General features: G+C 45.2%; 1 protein-coding gene across 1 annotated transcript in view; it reads left to right on the plus strand.

The window, feature by feature from the left end:
- Nucleotides 1-18,991, plus strand: part of DNAH2 (dynein axonemal heavy chain 2) — a 108,614-nt gene that overhangs the window by 60,877 nt on the left and 28,746 nt on the right. Inside the window, exons 42-57 of the mRNA XM_036341481.1 lie at nt 2,721-2,939; nt 3,179-3,296; nt 3,504-3,640; nt 4,160-4,297; nt 4,386-4,544; nt 9,798-9,950; nt 10,138-10,229; nt 10,579-10,777; nt 10,926-11,150; nt 12,287-12,391; nt 16,614-16,802; nt 17,008-17,093; nt 17,230-17,360; nt 17,512-17,661; nt 18,007-18,174; nt 18,436-18,596. Coding sequence (XP_036197374.1) covers nt 2,721-2,939; nt 3,179-3,296; nt 3,504-3,640; nt 4,160-4,297; nt 4,386-4,544; nt 9,798-9,950; nt 10,138-10,229; nt 10,579-10,777; nt 10,926-11,150; nt 12,287-12,391; nt 16,614-16,802; nt 17,008-17,093; nt 17,230-17,360; nt 17,512-17,661; nt 18,007-18,174; nt 18,436-18,596 — 2,430 coding nt within the window. The remainder of the gene's footprint in view (nt 1-2,720; nt 2,940-3,178; nt 3,297-3,503; nt 3,641-4,159; nt 4,298-4,385; nt 4,545-9,797; nt 9,951-10,137; nt 10,230-10,578; nt 10,778-10,925; nt 11,151-12,286; nt 12,392-16,613; nt 16,803-17,007; nt 17,094-17,229; nt 17,361-17,511; nt 17,662-18,006; nt 18,175-18,435; nt 18,597-18,991) is intronic.

Below are 18,991 nucleotides of genomic sequence, written 5' to 3' on the forward strand. Positions count from 1 at the left end.
ATATTGACCTTGTGCTAGTTTATTAAGCATAGGTCTCTTAAATTTCAAATGATTGAAAATTATGCAGAGCACGATCTGTGACCACAACAGAATTAAACGAGAAATCAATAACAAAATATAATTTTAAAAGCCCAAATGTTTGAAAATTAGGCAATAGAATTCGAAATAATTCATGTGTCAAAGAAGAAATTAGAATTTTTTGTTGTTTAATCCTCACCCAAGGATATTTTTTCCATTGTTTTTTTTTTGTTTGTTTGTTTTTTTTTTTTTTGAGAGAGAGAGAGAGAGAGAATGGAAGGGAGTAAGGGAGGGAGAGAGAGAAACATCCATGTGAAAGAGACACAGTGATTGGTTGCCTCCCGCATGAGTCCTGACCAGGGCCCTGGATTGAACCTGCAACCCAGGTACATGCCCTTGACTGGAAATCGAACTCAAGACATTTTGGTCTGTAACGCTGCTGCTCTAACCAGTGAGCAACCGGTCAGGACGAAAAAATATTTTAATTATAGATTTTAGAGAGAGAGGAAGGGATTGAGAGAAAGAGAAAGAGAGAAACATTGATGTGAGAGAGAAATATCAATTGGTTGCTCCCATATGTGCATGCCCTGACCAGGGATCAAACCTGCAACCTTTGGATGTATGGGACAATGGTGCAATCAACTGAGCCACCTGCCCAGGGCAAAAATATTTTAAAATTAATTTTTAAAAAATGACGTCCTAAACTTGTGGCATGATGCTAAACATGAACACATGTATCTGACGGTGGAGCAAAGGTGTAATGGCCACTACACGAAGGCATCTTAAGATTGACAAACAAAACAGGCAACTCCATAGAATCTAACAGAATTCATTATAGGGTAATTTACTTACAGGAATGTACGGTCAGAGCAGATAGATGACTCAGCAGTTCTGCTTAAATTATTCTCCAATAACACACTCCTGTTACAGCACTTTTTTTTTTTTTTATAGTCTAACTCTGGTACTAATGATAAGACAAAGAATGCAGTGCCAGGGGCCATGCCTCCCGGTAGTGTTGTGATAGATTACTGTTTATAATCAATACTATCACCAGTTTGCTATTTATCTTGGTTGTCATGCCATTCCAGCCATTACTGACAAAAATATTTATGGCTACATTTTAAGGAACACAGATAACATCAACTAGGGGCTTTGCTTTGCCTTGCTAAAGACATTAAGGTTCATCACAGATCACAGCATGAAAACTCTGGGATACAAAAATGAAGTTGGTTTTATCCACATCTATATTTATACAATATGCAAACATACTAATAAAATTAATTCTCAGATAGCGGAAGGAAGTAGTAATGAGGCCTCTGAGTGGTATTTGAGAGATTCAAATAGAGATCTTGCATCTATTTGAAATTATTTGGTTGCATTGGCTGTATATTTTTAAATGTCACACTATTCTGGGACTGATTCATATGGTCATGGTTCTATAAGCATTTAAAAAAATTATTATTTTAATTGACCTGAGAGAGAAAGGGAGAGGGAGAGGGAGAGAGAGAGAGAGAAATATCAATGTGAGAGCAAGCATTAATTGGCTGCCTCCTGCAAGCCACCTACCAGGGATCAAGCCTGCGACCCAGGCATGTGCCTTTGACCAGGAATTGAACCCGCAACCTTTTGGTGCATGGGATGATGCCCAACCAGCTGAGCCACACCAGCCAGGAATATCAGCATTTTTAACTTAGCTGATGATTTGTTTAATGTCTGGTTCTCCCACCAGACTGTGAGCTCTGCAGTAGGACGAACTCTACTTTGTTCTCAGCACCAACATACTGCTTGGCACATACTATAGAGGCTTAATAAATATTTGTTGACTAATATTAGAAAAAAATGTATACAGCACATGTCAGACACTGTGTGTGTGTTTTTTAAATCTACACCTGAGATTATTTTTTTCCATTGATTTTTAGAGAGTGTGGATGGGAGGAGGGAAGAAAGGGAGGGGGGTGGAGAGGAACATTTGTGTGAGAGAGACACATTGATTGGTTTCCTCCCATACACACCCCAACCAAGACTGGGGATCGAACCTGAAACCCAGGTATGTGCCCTTGATCAGGAATCAAACCCATAGACCTTTTGGCGCTCTAACCACTGACCAACACCGGCCAGGGCAGACATTGTGTTTTATGTTGACTTTTTTATCCAATACAACAACCTTATGAGAAAAGTATCACCATTAATTCTATTTAACACATTGTATGCGGGAAACGTGTTTACACATTTTACGTATTTATACGTTCTACCAGTGTAGTAGAGCGCGGGACACGTATTAATACGTTTTTTATAGACTAGCAGTAGAATGCGGGTAACGTATAAATACATAAACTAAAGTTATCGTGATTTTACTGAACATTGCCATTTGCGCAAAAAATTAGCAAAAATGGCCCGCGCCACCTGTTAGCGCGCGATAAAAACTACCCGCAAACAATGTGTTAACAGATACAGAGACTCAGAGAAGTGACTTACGTTCACATAAGCTGAAAACTGGGGACCCAGGCTAGCTGACTTCAGAGCCCAATCTCTTAAGTCTGCAATTGGTCAGCTTCCCAGGAATGAGCAATTGCCAGAGTGCAAAGGGTCTTGGTGCCATTTTTTATAGTTTGAACATTATCCTCTAATGTGTTGGCGAGATTTGAAAGCCCTTTGCAGTCCTCTTCCTTGTTTTCTACTTCTGGTATTTCCCCTTCTCTCAGCTACGGGAGACCATTGAACGTGAGATTCGAGATATGGGCCTGCAGGTCACACCATTCACCCTCACCAAGGTCACCCAATTGTATGAAACCAAGAACTCCCGCCACTCCACCATGATCGTGGGCTGTACGGGCAGCGGCAAGACTGCCTCATGGCGAATTCTTCAGTCCTCCTTGTCCTCCCTGTGCCGTGCTGGAGACCCCAACTTCAACATTGTCAGGGTAAGGACTGGGACTGCGAAGCCACTGGCAGAGACTTGAGTAGCAGGAAGACAGTGGAGGCTGAGGGAAGGCTGCATTGGGTCAGGGAGGGCAGGCCAGGCGGGAGGCAGTGCCTGGGTCCAAGGAGGCCTGGGAGAGGTGAGAGAGAGAAGGGGCAAATACAGATCCCTGGATATAAAGGGAGATCTCAGGATTTGCGTCTGCCAGCAGCTCAAAACCCTTTCCTGTGTCATTTTTAGGAGTTCCCTTTGAACCCTAAGGCGTTGTCCCTAGGAGAGCTGTATGGGGAATATGACCTGAACTCTAATGAATGGACAGATGGCATCCTATCCAGTGTCATGCGGATGGCATGTTCAGGTACCCAAAGGATCATGGGGTTGGGAGGACAGATGCCCACATTTCCCCGCGGGGTGGACATTTTGGGGATAGACAGCTCAGTTTGGGAGAAAAGTGCTTGGAGAATGCTGAGGTGCAAGGAGGCATCGGCTTGCCTCCGAGAGGAGACGAGTGTGGCGGGCCCTTGGGAGGAAGCTCTGGTTTCCTTATTAACCACCTTCTATCAAGATGAGAAGCCGGATGAGAAGTGGATCCTTTTCGATGGGCCTGTGGACACGCTGTGGATCGAGAGCATGAACTCCGTCATGGATGACAACAAAGTGCTGACCCTCATCAACGGCGAGCGCATCTCGATGCCCGAGCAGGTACATGGGGCCCCGACTACTGAGACCCCGTAGAAGTGGAGACTGGAGGCACGAGGTTGGGCTAAGGGGAAGAGCAGGGGGTCCTAAGAGAAGAGGAAGTTCTATAGGAGAAAGCTGAGGAACTGTGACTGAAGAAAAAATGCCTGTCCACCATGGCTGTGGAGAGCCATCGTATGGAACAGAACCTGTGCGCTAGGAAGCACCGTGTAGACTGAGCAGCCCTCCTCGTGTTCATTTCCACTGACGTAGCGGGAGGACCTTCACTACCCACCTGGGATGATGGATGCTTGGGCTGTAAAGCCCACCCTTTTCCACCCACTCAAACAATGTGAGCGAGAGAGTGGTTTTTTATAACAATAACCTTGAATAAGCCCAATTTCTTTTAACAAGCAAATCATTTGTAAACCTTAGCTCTTTATTCATCCTGCCACGATTGGCACTTGATAGAGTCATCTCGGGGCATCAGAGCTCTGGGTGGGGAGGAGTGAAAGACAAGCTTGTGACAAAGTATATCCTTAGGTGTCTCTCCTGTTTGAAGTGGAGAACTTGGCAATGGCCTCTCCAGCCACTGTGTCTCGCTGTGGGATGGTGTACACTGACTATGCTGATCTGGGCTGGAAGCCCTACGTGCAGTCATGGCTAGAGAAGAGGCCGAAGGTAGGAGGGGAATCGAGGAGAGGGAAGGTAACCGGCATGGCCGATGGGACATAAGAATGAATAAAGAGCCCCTTTCATTTGACTCCAGGGTGAGGTAGAGCCCCTTCAACGGATGTTCGAAAAATTTATCAACAAGATTCTGGCCTTCAAGAAGGATAATTGCAATGAAGTGGTGCCTCTACCCGAATACAGTGGAATCATCTCCCTCTGCAAGTTGTACTCGGCCCTGGCCACGCCGGAGAATGGGGTAAGGGGGCCAGAGCAGGCCAGGCAGGGCAGGCTCAGGACTTCCTGGGTCACTGCAGGGAAAGAGCGTGTCTGAGAATTTGAACCCCTGGTTTGAGTGGAACAGAGACTACAAGGGAAGGATACACCCACCCTGGACACAGTGAGGGGTGTGAGCACATGTGTGTGTGTGTGTGTGTGTGTGTGTGTGTGTACACATACGCACTGGAAGGCCAAACTAAGATCTTTAAGTTGGATATTGTAGACGACGGGTCTCACTGTAATTTCCTCCTTATATTTTGGGAACTGAGGGTAGTTCATGTGGTTCCTAATTTCTCTGTCCTTTCAAAAAATAAATATTAAGTCTTGGGATACTGTTTCTGCTGGAAGCAGCCCCCAACTTAATCTGATGAAGGGTTTTAGAAATTTCCAGATTAATTGATACATAAGAAAAAATTTTGTTCGGTTTAGAATTATGGAGTAAGGACCAAAATTATATTTTCTGGGGAGATTAAATCACTGCCCAGAAATGGTTTGTATTGTTTTTAAATACATTGTCAGATAATTAAACTGATAATATAAAGTTATATAACAATTAAGATCTGTAACAGTATATGTCATTCCTGATACAATTAATGTAACTTAAAAACTAGATAAAAAAACCACACCTACGTGGATGAACTCAAGGTAACATATAGGAAAAGGATAGTAATATAATATCATTGGCTCCCAGGACCTGAGGAGGACTGGCCAGGGAGGGGGCTAAGCAGAGGGGGGAGCGGGGAAGGGAATTCTAGGTGAAGGGAATGGCCGTCACAAAAACACAGAGACACAGTCAGTCCCCCTGGGCAAGGAAGGGCGGGGTCGTGTTTGCGTGCAGACCCTGCAGCATAGCAGAGACCCCAAGAAGAGGCTGGGGAGATGTACTGCATGTTGAGGTGAGATGGAAGGCAGACTAAGGATCCTAGATGGACAAGGTAGACAAGAGAGTCACAACACAATTTCCCGCCTATATTTTGGGGGTTAAAGATTATTCTAAAGACCAATATTTTGGGTTGGACAATATCCTGTATGTCACGTTACTTGCAGTGTTAGGTATTTTATTTTATTTTTAAAACATGTTTTTATTGATTTTTAGAGAAAGAGGAAGGGAGAGGAATAGAGAGATAGAAACATTGATGAGAGAGAAACATTGATCGGCTGCCTCTTGGACGCCTGCTACCAGGGATTGAGCCCACAACCGGAGCATGTGCCTTGACCGGGAATTGAACCGGTGAACTCTTGAGTCATGGGTCGATGCTCAATAACTGAGCCACAAAAAAGGGGACATATGTAACTCTCAACAATAATTTTTTTTTTAAAATAAAACAAACAAACAAACAAAAATAACTGCCCTGACCGGTTTGGCTCAGTGGATAGAGCGTCGGCCTGTGGACCGAGGGGTCCCGGGTTCGATTCCAGTTGAGGGCATGTGCCTTGGTTGTGGGCGCGTCCCCGGTGGGGGGTGTGCAGGAGGCAGCTGATCGATGTTTCTGGCTCTCTGTCCCTCTCCCTTCCTCTCTGTAAAAAAGTCAATAAAATATATTTTAAAAAAATAAAATAAAATAAAAAATAACTGAGCCACACTGGGGGGCAGTGTTAGGTATTCAATTTAGAACCCATTCTCAAGAGCTCCCCACCCTGGGTCTGTGGCTGTTTTACAGTCGGTTAGAGATTACACATACGAATGCCAGGTTAGCTGTCTGTTGGCCATTTTCCCCAAGGAATTCAGGGGAGTTTGCACAGCCCACCCTATCAAAGAACAGCATCTGCACCTGCCCTTTGGGTTGGGGATTGAGAGCATGAGCTCTAAATATACTATTTCTGCTATTAAGTTGGTGCATTTTAAATTTTAATTTTTAATTACACAAGTAACAGTTGAATCTAGTTTTCTTCCTAAAAATTAACAATTTTTCATACAGAGCTAAAGTTATTTTTGATCACCTCTACCCTCCCAGTCCTGGTCTACTCCTGTCTCCACAAAAGTAACTACTGTACTAGTGTGTATGTGTCATTTCAGGTCTTTAAAAATACACATTTACATAAAAGCACATAGGTATCCATAAAAAATGTGGCATTTAAAAATGCATCATGCTATTTACCACACTTGCAATATGGTCATTAAGTCAACAATGTGTTTTTGATTTCTGTACAGGACATGTAGATTGATTTCATTACTTTAAACTGCTGTATGCCAATCCATGGTAGCACATGACATTTTACTTTTCTTTTCTTTTTTTTTTTTTTAGTAGAGCAAAGGTGGAGATTTATTGAAGAACAAGTACTGACTCCCACATGGGGAGGGGGAAGAGTCCCACAGAATGGACTCCCACGTGGAGAGGGGGAAAGGGTCCCCGATATTTTACTTTCTATTCCTCTACTGGTACACAGTAAGGTCATGTCCAATTTTTTGTAATTACAAAGAAGTCACCACAAATGTCCCTGGACCTGTTTCCTTTACCTGTGGGCACTCCATCAGGGTAGACCTGGTGTGGCTGGGCCCCTCCTGTGTTTTATAATTTAGTGCAGAAGAGACTCAGGGCCACTTCTGAGCTACCAGGAGTTTCATGTTTATTTAAATACTAGAGGCCCAGTGCGCGAAATTGCGCAGGACCCCAGACCTGCCACGCTGTGAGACCTATCAATGCACCTCCTGGTGACCGATCTTTGGTCATTACGGAGTTACAGCCACTGGCCTTTTTAAAAAAAAAAAAAAAAATTAAATATTTATTGTTCAGATTATTACAGTTGTTCCTCTTTTTTTCCCCTATAGCTCCTCTCCACCCGGTTCCCACCCCACCCTCTGCCCTTACCGCCCCCCGCCCCCGCCCAACTGTCCTCATCCATAGGTGTACGATTTTTGTCCAGTCTCTTCCTGCACCCCCCACACCCCTTTCCCCCTGAGAATTGTCAGTCCACTCACTTTCTATGCCCTTAATTCTATTATATTCACCAGTTTATTCTGTTCATCAGATTTTTTATTCACTTGATTTTTAGATTCACTTGTTGATAGATATGTACTTGTTATTCATAATTTGTATCTTTACCTTTTTCTTCTTCTTCCTCTTCTTAAAGAATACCTTTCAGCATTTCATATAACATTGGTTTGGTGGTGATGAAATCCTTTAGCTTTTTCTTATCTGTGAAGCTCTTTATCTGACCTTCAATTCTGAATGATAGCTTTGCTGGGTAAAGTAATCTTGGTTGTAGGTTCTTGCTATTCATCACTTTGAATATTTCTTGCCACTCCCTTCTGGCCTGCATAGTTTCTGTTGAGAAATCAGCTGACAGTCGTATGGGTACTCCCTTGTAGGTAACTAACTGTTTTTCTCTTGCTGCTTTTAAGATTCTCTCTTTGTCTTTTGCTCTTGGCATTTTAAATATGATGTGTCTTGGTGTGGCCCTCTTTGGATTCCTTTTGTTTGGGGTTCTCTGTGCTTCCTGGACTTGTAAGTCTATTTCTTTCACCAGGTAGGGGAAGTTTTCTGTCATTATTTCTTCAAATAGGTTTTCAATATCTTGCTCTCTCTCTTCTGGCACCCCTATAATTTGGATGTTTGTACGCTTGAAGCTGTCCCAGAGGCTCCTTACACTATCTTCGTATTTTTGGATTCTTTTTTCATTTTGCTTTTCCTGTTGGGTGTTTTTTACTTCTTTGTATTTCATATCTTTGACCTGATTCTTGTGATCCTCTGGTCTGCTGTTGGGAGTCTGTACAATATTCTTTATTTCAGTCAGTGTATGCTTAATCTCTATTTGGTCCTTTTTCATAACCTTGAGGGTCTCACTAGATTTCTTGAGGGTCTCACTAAATTTATCGGCATTTCTAGAAAATTCTTGAAAAACCTTATAAATGTGGTTTTGAACTCTATATCCAGTAGTTTGCTTTCCTCCATTTCTGTCATTTGTGACCTGTTTCTTTGTCTCCGCATTTTGGCTGCTTCCCTGTGTTGATAGGGTGGCTTTCTGTGCTAGGTGTCCTATAGGGCCTAGTAGCTCAGCCTCCCCAATTACCTGAGGTGGACACTCTTGGTACACTCCTTTGTGGGCTTTGTGCACAGTCTTGTTGTAGTTAAGCCTTGATTGTTGTAGGTATCACTGGGAGGAATTGTCCTCCAGGCCAATTGGCTGTGAGAATCAGCTGTGTCTATGGTGGGAGAACTTCTGTGCTGGAGACACCCTTATGGGGCAAGACTTGCTTCAGTGGGGCTTTGGTGCTCACTGAGTCTGCCCCCTGAGTGTGTTCCTTATGGATCTGAGGAGTTGTAATCTGGATGGTCCCACTCTGACCACTGGGTACACTGGCACTTGGATCTCTAAGGAGGTGCTAATTTAGCCTCTGCCTGAGGCTACTCAGCAGGAGCTATGGAGAGATCTGCAGATTCCTCTTCTTTGTTTGGGATTTGGAGGTGCCCAAATGAGGTCCAGCTGTGAAGCAATGAAAGCTGCTGTGGGGCCTTGGGCCTTCTTTTGGATGTTCTGGGTCTCTCTGACCCAGCTGCAGTTTGTTAGGTAATTTTAGATTGCAAAGGGCCAGGTCATTCATATGCAAAAGCCTCTGCCACAGCTTGGGTGGGGCAGGGTCTGAGGGAGTCAACAGGGTGGAGCAAACAGCTATGGCTGATCCTCAGCCCTGCTCTAAGAGGTCCAGGGTCTCAGTGTCCCACAGTAATCGCTGCAAGCACCTCTGAGAGAAAGCTGCCCTCGAGTTCCGCCCGATGCCTGACAGTCCAGTTTCTCCCCATATGAGTCTGGGTCCCCCAGAGAATCACCCGGAACTGGAGTTCAGAGTGGGAGTGTGTGTCTCCCTCCTGATTGAAAAAAAACAACCGCGTCCTCAGTTGCCAGCCCTTTCTGCATGCGCCTCCATACCGCTGCACTTTACTTCTGCACCTCCTCTGAATCTTAGTGTGCTTTTCTCTTTCCTTCTAGTTGTAGAATTCCCACTCAGGCAGCCTTCCTGTGGTTCTGGATGATGTCCGTTTTGTCTTTTAGTTGTATTTTTGAAGTGGTTGTGTGAGGCAGCAATTGCTGGTGTTTACCTATGCCGCCATCTTGGTTTCCCCATTGGCCTTTTATAATATAGATTTTAGACTTAGGTTTGTCTACACCCATATAGTTTCCCAAACAGATCCAGGAAAGGAGGAAAACTCTAAGCCTTTGTGATGATTTGCCAAAGTAGATCCCTCTATCTCTTATAGATTTAGGATATTTTCTCTTTTCTTTTTCCATCCAGGTGAACCCAGCTGATGGTGAAAACTATATCTACATGGTAGAGTTGACATTTGTGTTCAGCATGATCTGGTCTGTGTGTGCTTCTGTGGATGAGGAAGGCCGCAAGAAGATTGACAGTTACCTCCGAGAGATTGAGGGCTCTTTTCCTAATAAGGTCAGGGCCCCCAAACCAGCTGTTCTATTTTTCCAGAACCCACCTGTATCCCCAATTCTCACTCTCTTCTTGAGTCTCAGCCTGCCAACCCAGCTCTCTTTCTTTCACCAGTGGTCTGTGAGCATTTTTGTCTGGGCAAGGGGGAACTCAAAGAAGGCTTGTAACCTGACACACATTCCTTCTTCAGGACACGGTGTATGAGTATTTTGTGGACCCCAAGATGAGGAGTTGGACATCATTTGAGGAAAAGCTTCCTAAGAGTTGGCGCTACCCTTTAAAGTGAGAGGCAGGCCTTGAGGATGGTTCAGACTTGGGGGTGGTTCAAACTTGGGGCTGCGGTTGGTGGGAGATGTGGTGAGAGAGCTGGGCATAGAAGCAAAAGTGATCCATAGAAAGGAGAGAGTGGACCCCAGAGCAGAGATGACTCTTGGGTATCGGAAATGGGATGGAGGGGAAATGGGACAGGAGCCTAAGGAGAAGGTCTGATCCCCAGGCCCCACAGGAGGCAGGGTTGGCAATCAGAGAGTAGTGATGCCCGAGGAAGATAAACACAGGGAGGCAGAATGAAGGGAGAATTAGAAAGGAGTGGGCCAATGTTCCTTGAGACACAATTACTTTTCCTTCCTAGTTCCCCCTTCTATAAGATCATGGTGCCTACTGTTGACACTGTTCGCTACAACCACTTGGTAAGAACCTTGGTGTCCAACCAGAATCCCATCCTGCTGGTGGGTCCCGTGGGGACTGGGAAGACCTCCATTGCCCAGAGTGTTCTGCAGTCCTTGCCCTCCGGCCAGTGGTCAGTGCTCGTTGTCAACATGTCTGCACAGGTGTGTTACAGGTTCCAGTCTGCCCACTTCCCACTCTCTCTCTATGCCTTCTGCTCTCTTTTGGGATCCAAGTACTTGATTGACACTCCTCTCTAACCTGGATTTCTCTTGGAAGACCTAAGCATTCATTCTGTACCCTTTTCACCAGACCACATCCAATAATGTGCAGAGCATCATTGAGAGCAGGGTGGAGAAGCGAACCAAGGGTGTCTACGTACCATTTGGGGGCAAAAGCATGATCACCTTTATGGATGAACTAAATATGCCAGCTAAGGACATGTTTGGGTCTCAGCCACCCCTGGAACTGCTTCGCCTCTGGATTGACTATGGCTTCTGGTACGATCGTTTGAAGCAGACCGTCAAGTACATTCGAGTAAGCGTCTGCAGTATTTGTTCTCTGTTTCCTCCCATGATAGGCCCAGTCCCCCCTCCACTGGGATGTCAGGGTAGAATACCATAATCTTATGTTCCTTTCTACAGGAATATCCTGCCTTTCTCAGGACTGAGATAACTGGCTCCTAAATTATTAGTTCCTATTATTAACTTTCTTCATTGACTCTGACCAAAGAATACTGTCCTCTAACTTACACTACTTTTCCAGGCCTCTAATACCATGCTTACATGCCCACCTTATGCCACCCAGAACTGTCTAGGTCAGTGGTCTGCAAATTCATTAATCAACAGAGCCAAATATCAACAGTACTTCTTCAAAGTAGACTCGCCCAGGCCGAAAACCGACTTCTGCACATGGGCCATGAAGTTTCAATCGCACTGTACGCGCGCCCGCACATGGTACTTTGTGGAAGAGCCACACTCAAGGGGCCAAAAGACCGCATGTGGCTCGCGAGCCGCAGTTTGCCGACCACGGGTCTAGGTGCCCAGAGTCTACAACTCCCCTCTCCAGGCCTTCTCTGTCCCCCATTGTTGTAGTAAACACCCCCATGGTATCAGTTCTCTGCTCCCCACCCAGGATCCAGGCAGCTCCCTTCAGTCCTGGCTCTTCTCCCACGGGATTCTGGGCATCTTGTTTGTTTCTTTTTCCTGAGTCAAGGGACAGCAGCCATTGCAGCCTGATTTCCAGGGTGGTCCTGGCACTCAGGGCCAAAAACTCACTTATAAGTAACATATTCATGTTTCTGAGAATATATACATGCACACATGTGGATTGATATATATACCTGAAAAAAAATCTAGAAGACATAACTAAATGTTGGTTTTTAACTTACCTCTATTTCCTAATTTGGGTACATGCATTATAATGACGAAATAAAAACAAATACGTCACTTTAATAATTCTAAAACAACGTCCCTAATCCCTTTCTTCGCTTTACCTTTCCCTGCCCCCTTACTCCTGTCTCTTCCTGCTGATTCTGTCCCTGTCCCTCTTCCCATTTGTCCCTCTGTGTCCTCTCTTCCTCCTGGCTCCTTTCACATCATCCCTATTTCTTTGCCTCCTCTCATCCCCTCTTCTCACATGTCTCTCTGTCTGGTCTTGTCTTTGCTCTCTAGGACATGTTCCTGATGGCTGCCATGGGCCCTTCCGGGGGTGGACGGACTGTCATCTCCTCAAGGCTGCAGAGTCGCTTCAACATCATCAACATGACCTTCCCCACAGTGAGGGCAACTGGGACTAGCAGAGGGGGAACTGTAGAAGGCAAAACCATCCGTGTCCTAGAAAATGAGGGGCAGATCAAGGAGGGGCTTGGGGACCCCTTGAGCAGAGCCACATATAAGGAGCTGTAATATGTGGAGGGGAGACTGCCATCTGTAGAAACCTCCGCTTCTCTGCCAGGAGAGCCGCAGGATGGAAGTATAGCTTACCGGCTCTGAATGTCAAGCCTCATTGTCCAGTGGGCAGAGAATGCAGGGGGTCCAGAATAGGGTCAGGAAGGTAAATCCTACAAGGCTGAGAGCTAGAGCATTGCCAGGATTAGGGTGTGGCCAGTGAGCACTCAGGGCTGCCACAGATATTCAGTAATCAAGGTAAATAACATTTTAATGCAATTTTTTTCAAAAGTAAGCGCAAAACTTCATTATGAACAAAATACAAAAATTTAAAATAAATACAAGATTGGCACAGTACCATGCCGAGCCATGTTTGAGCCTGAGGCAAAAATGAAAATCAATAAATACTAGTCCCATTTTTATTTAAAATGTTGGGATTTGTTCATTGCAGGTATTTTGCATTAATTTAAATTTTTCAGATCATTTTTAAATTTTTCAATTACAGTGGGGCCTTGACTTACAAGTGTCCCGACTAACGAGTTTTTCGAGATATGAGCCGTCTCTCGGCTGATTTTTTGCTTTGAGTTGCGAGCTAAAATTCAGGTTATGAGCCAGCTTCAGATACCCCACCGCTAGTTGGCGCAGCGAACGTCACAGTTAATGCCACAACATCAGCCCAGCATCATGTGTCTCACTCGTTCACTGTTGATTTGACATACGAGTAATTTGAGTTACGAGCTCCATCACGGGACGAATTAAACTCGTAAGTCAAGGCCCCACTGTACAGTTGAAATACAATATTATAGTAGTTTGAGATGTACAACCCAGACATTATTTAACTTACTAAGTGATCATCCTGATAAATCTTGTACCCAGCTGACACCATATGTAGTTATTAGAATATTGTTGACTATATTCCCTATGTTGTACTTTATATTCCCATAACTATTCTTTAACTACCAATTTGTACTTCTAAATTTCTTCATCTTTTTCACTCATCCTCCACACCTCCTCCCATTTGGCAACTGTCAAAATGTTCTTCGTATCTATGAGTCTGTTTCTGTTCTGCTTGTTTATTTATTTTGATTTTTAGATGCAATTGTTGATAGATATGTATTTATTGTCATTTTATTGTTCATATTTTTAATCTTTTTTTTTCTTAAAGAAGACCTTTTAACATTTCATGTAATAATGGTTTGGTGGTGATAAACTGTTTTAGCTTTTTCTTGTCAGGAAGCTCTTTATTGACCGTCAATTCTAAAGTATAGTTTTTCTGAGTAGAGTAATCTTGATTGTAGGTCCTTGCTTTTCATCACTTTGAATATTTCTTGCCACCCCCTTCTGGCCTGCAAAGTTTCTGTTGAGAAATCAGCTGACAGTTTTATTGGAAGCTCTCTTGTAGGTAGCTAACTGCTTTTCTCTTGCTGCTTTTAAGATTTAATTATGATGCATCATGGAGGGAGACTCTTTGGGTTCATCTTGTTTGAAACTCTCTGTGCTTCCTGGATTTGTATGTCTATTTTCTTCAAGTAAGGGAAGTTTTCTGACATTATTTTTTTCAAATAGATATTCAATTTCTTGTTTTCTCTCTCCTCCTTTTGGTACCCCCATGATGTGAATATTGGTATGCTTGAAGTCCCAGAGGCTCCTTACACTATCTTCATTGGGATTCTCTTTTCTTTTTTTCTGTTCTGATTGGGTATTTTTTGTTTCCTTATATTGCAAATCACTGATTTAGTTGTTGGCATCATCTACTCTGTTGACTCACTGTCAATTATTCTTCATTTCAGTTAGTGTACCCTTCATTTCTCACTGGTACTTTTTTTTATTGTTTCTATGTCCCTTTTCATACTGTTGGAGTTCTCACTAAGTTCCTTGAGCATCCTTCTAACCATTGTTTTGAACTATGTATCTGGTAGCTTGCTATCCTCCATTTCATTTCATTCTTTTTCTGGTGATTTATCCCTTTCTTTTATTTCGGACCTGTTTTCTTTGTCACTGAATTTTGGCTGCTTCCCTATATTAGGTAGAGCTGCTACGTCTCCCAAACTTGGTAGAGTGGCCTTGTGTAGTAGGTATCCTGTAGGGCCCAGTGGTGCAACCTCTCCAGTCACCCAAGCTGGGCACTCCAGGTGTGCCCCTGTGTGGGCTGTGTGCACTGTCCTGTTGTAATTGAGCCTTGATTGCTGTTGGCATCACTGGGAAGGATTGACCCCCCCCAGGCTGATCAGCTGTGAGGACTGTCTGTGATGATCAGCTACAACTACAGTGGAAGAGCTATTGTGCAAAAGTCAACTCTGTGGAGCAGGACTTACTTTATTAGGGCTTTGGTGCTCACCTTGAGTATGTGTTGCTCATGGAGATGGTAGGGTTGTAATCTGGTGTGGTCTGAAACTGTCCACCAGGTGCACTGGCTCTGGGGCCTCTTGGAGGCACAAAGTCAGTCACTGCCTGTGTCCTGCCTGGAGCCTCCCACACAAGCTACAGAGTAATATGCAGATGGCTGCTACTTATATTGTGCTTGGAGGTACCCAGGAGAGGTCAAGCTGTGAACCAAGGCAGACTTCTACTAGTGCTGGGCCTGGAGCCACTTAGCAAGAGGTAGCAGGTACATAGAAGCCAGATGCTGCTTGTTTGAGAGATTTTACAAAAGTCTGAAGCATAAGGTAAGAGGCCATTGTATGGGAAGCTACTGGGAATTGCTTGGGTGGGCCTGCAAGTTGGGTGGGCCAGTGTCTCAGGGAATCACTAGGGCAGGGCAAACAGTGTGAGCCAGGTTGATGGAGACTCAGATATGGCTCTGTCTGTCAGTCCTGTGTGTGTGTGTGTGTTGGTGGGGGGCGCATTTCAGAAAAGGAATGATGGTCTCTGTTAGCATTTTGTCTGGCAGAAAGCTGCTCCTCTCCAGCTCTCACCCTGATGCCAGACATTTCAGTTTCTCCCCATATATCCCTGGTTCCTTTCAAGCTGCTGCCCAGCATTGGAGCTCAGAGGGAGTAAGTCCAAGTAAGTCTTTGCTTGGGCCCTTTAAAAGGAACTTCCTGGAACCCCATCAGCCTTCCATCTCTCTCAGCTTCAATATCCACTGGTTTTTATAGCCAGAAGTTATGGGTACTTGTCTTCCTGGCACTGGAACCCTGGACTAGGGGTGGGGGGGTCAGGTGTGGGGCTGGAACCCCTTGCTCCTCAAAGGGTAACCTCCACAGCCAAGATATCCCTCCCGATTTTAAACCGACACACATGATGTGGGAACAGCCTATTCAGTGTCTCTGCTCCTCCTACCAGTCTCGATGTGGCTTCTTCTTTAAATCCCTCATTGTATGACTTTCATTCAGCTAGATTTCAGGTGGTTCTGAATGATGGTTGTTCTATAGTTTAGTTGTATTATTTATGTGGTTGTGGGAGGATTCAAGTACAGCCTTACCTACACCGCCATTAGGAAGTTCTCATTTTGATTTTTGTTTGTTTGTTAATCCTCACTAGAGGATATTTTTCCATTGATTTTTTTTTTTTTAAGGAACAGTGGAAGAGAGAGGGAAAGACAGAGAGAAACATCCATGTGAGAGAAACACATCGATTGGTTGCCTCCTTCACGAGCCCCTCCCAGGGCCCAAGCCTGGGAGGAACCTGCAACCAAAGTATGTGCCCTTGACCAGAATCGAACCTGGGACCCTTTGGCCCAATGCTCTATCCATTGAGCCAAACTGGCTAGAGCCTAATTTTGATTTTTTTAAAAAATATATTTTTATTGATTTCAGATAGGAAGGGAGAGGGAGAGAGAGATAGAAACATCATTGATCGGCTGCCTCCTTCATGCCCCCTACTGGGGATGGAGCCTGCAATCCAGGCATGTGCCCTTGATTGGAATTGAACGTGGGACTCTTCAGTCCGTAGGCCAACACTATCCACTGAGCAAAACAGGCTAGGGCTAATTTTTAAATATTGCATTAAAATGTTATTTCTCTTGATTTCTGAGGAGGTTTTTGTTTTTTGTTTTTTTGTGTGCTTCTTAAATTGTTCCCCAAGACGAGTGCTTCATTCACTTCACCCTGTCCCAGTCCTGGCTAAAATGCCAGGAACCTGTGAAAGTTAATCAGAGGCCTTTTTCTAGGAGTCTCAGATCATCCGAATATTTGGCACCATGATCAATCAGAAGCTTCAGGACTTTGAGGAAGAGGTGAAGCCCATTGGGAACGTGGTGACTGAGGCCACTTTAGATGTGTACAACACTGTGGTCCAACGCTTCCTGCCCACACCTGCCAAGATCCATTACCTCTTCAACCTTCGAGATATCTCCAAGGTAAAACTCTATATGACTTGCCCCTTTTGCCTGGCACAGCTTTCTTACAGGTATTCTCTTCTCAAGTAAACCTTGGAACTCAGTAGCATTCGATAGACCCCAAATTACCTGCATCCTCGAATGCTGCATTCTCTCACCTGACCGCTAAAATTTCTGAAGGAAATCTCTTTCCTTCCTCCATATCGCTAGCATGCCTCTTCCCCAGGTATTTCAGGGCATGCTCAGAGCCAACAAGGACTTCCACGACACCAAGTCCAGCATTACACGGCTCTGGATCCATGAATGTTTCAGGTGAGATGTGCATGTCCCTCCAGATCCAGATTTCAGCAACCTTGCTCCAAGCCCTGCTTCTAACCCCACCGTGATGCTCCTTTTCCTAGGGTCAGTCTCCTTATTCCTAGATCTCACCCCAACTCCCTCCCAACAGAGTCTTCTCTGACCGATTGGTTGACACGGCAGACACTGAAGCTTTTGTGACTATCTTAAGTGACAAACTCGGCTCCTTCTTTGACCTCACATTTCATAATCTTTGTCCCAACAAACGTTCTCCTATCTTTGGTGAGCTGGGAGCTGTGCTACTATAGGCTGGGAACTCTGGAGATGGGATAGAATGAGGGTTGGGCATGGAGACCTGATGCTTAGAGCTCTTTGGGGAAGTGTGGGGAAGACCAGGCATTTGAGACTCTGACCCCCTCTTCCCATGACCCAGGGGACTTCTTGAGGGAGCCCAAGGTGTATGAAGACCTAACCGATCTGACAGTGCTGAAGACGGCCATGGAGACGGCCCTAAAGGAGTACAATCTGTCACCGTCTGTTGTGCCAATGAACCTGGTGCTCTTCCGAGAGGCTATTGAACACAGTGAGCACTTCCTATTCCCATCTCCTTCCCCAGCCTCCCAATTTATGTGGTATTTCCAAGGAAATATGGATTCCTTCCCAGGTCTCTTCCAGAAGTTACCTTCCTTCCTGGCTCCAGATGCCCTTGTGGCAATGGGTGGGACTTTTTCTTAACAGTGGCGTCCAACAGACATGGTAGAGGCTAAAAGTTGAATTGCCACCAGGGCTTCAGATACTAACCTCTTTCCACACCTCTTGGTCCCTCTATTTCAGTTTCAGGTATCCCAGTCCCTAGTCTAGGGCCTGGAGGTCCCCTGAGGTTGCTCAGCCAACTCATTGCCCTTATCCCCCACCTCCCTACCCCTAGTCACAAGGATTGTGCGGGTCATTGGACAGCCTCGGGGCAACATGCTCTTGGTGGGCATTGGGGGCAGTGGGCGCCAGAGCCTGGCCCGCTTGGCCTCATCCATCTGTGAGTACATCACCTTCCAGATTGAAGTCAGCAAACATTACCGGAAGCAAGAGTTCCGAGAAGGTATGGCTGGGTTTCTGAAACAGGAGAGGGTTTGGGGCTAGGAGTGAAAGATCAGATGCCTGACTTGCTGCAATGACAAGAGAGAGGAAGGATGGAAGCCAGATAGTGAGCTGTACCAGGCCCATGTGGAGTATAGCATGATGTGTGTATGTGTTGAAGGCTGGGGTAAGATACCTAAATCTTGGAAGAGGAATAAGGGATGGGCAGGTGAACCTGAAGAGTCTGTCTGTTCCCTTCTCCTCCTTTTCTCATCTGGCCTAGATATCAAGCGTCTATACAGGCAAACCGGGGTAGAACTCAAAGCTACATCCTTCCTTTTTGTGGATACCCAAATTGCTGATGAATCATTCCTAGAGGACATTAACAACATCCTCAGCTCAGGCGAGGTCCCAAATCTCTACAAGACTGATGAATTTGAAGAAGTATGATTCCTTCCATGCCCTCAACTTATTGATTCTTTGACCTTCCTGACTAACCTGAAGAAGCCCAGATCCCAGAATATGCTACTGTGCCCCCCACTGTGTCTACACCTGTCCCCCCCCCCCCCCCCCCCGGCCCAGTTAGCTGGAAGAGCTGTTTCTCTTCAGTCATCTTCCCTCTAGGGACCCTATTGGGTGGAGCTACTTTAAAACATACACCCTGTCAGCTGAGCCTCACCTGCTGCCCCCTCGGGTTCTGCCATTGAAGCTGCAGCCCTCAGCTTAGCCAGTGTGCTCAGTGGTTGAGCATGGACCTATGAACCTGGAGGTCACGGTTCAATTCCTGGTCAGAACACATGCCCAGGTTGCGGGCTCCATCCCCAGTGTGGGGCATGCAG

Source organism: Myotis myotis, unplaced genomic scaffold (assembly GCF_014108235.1).
Source record: "Myotis myotis isolate mMyoMyo1 unplaced genomic scaffold, mMyoMyo1.p scaffold_m19_p_17, whole genome shotgun sequence".
NCBI lineage: Eukaryota > Metazoa > Chordata > Mammalia > Chiroptera > Vespertilionidae > Myotis > Myotis myotis.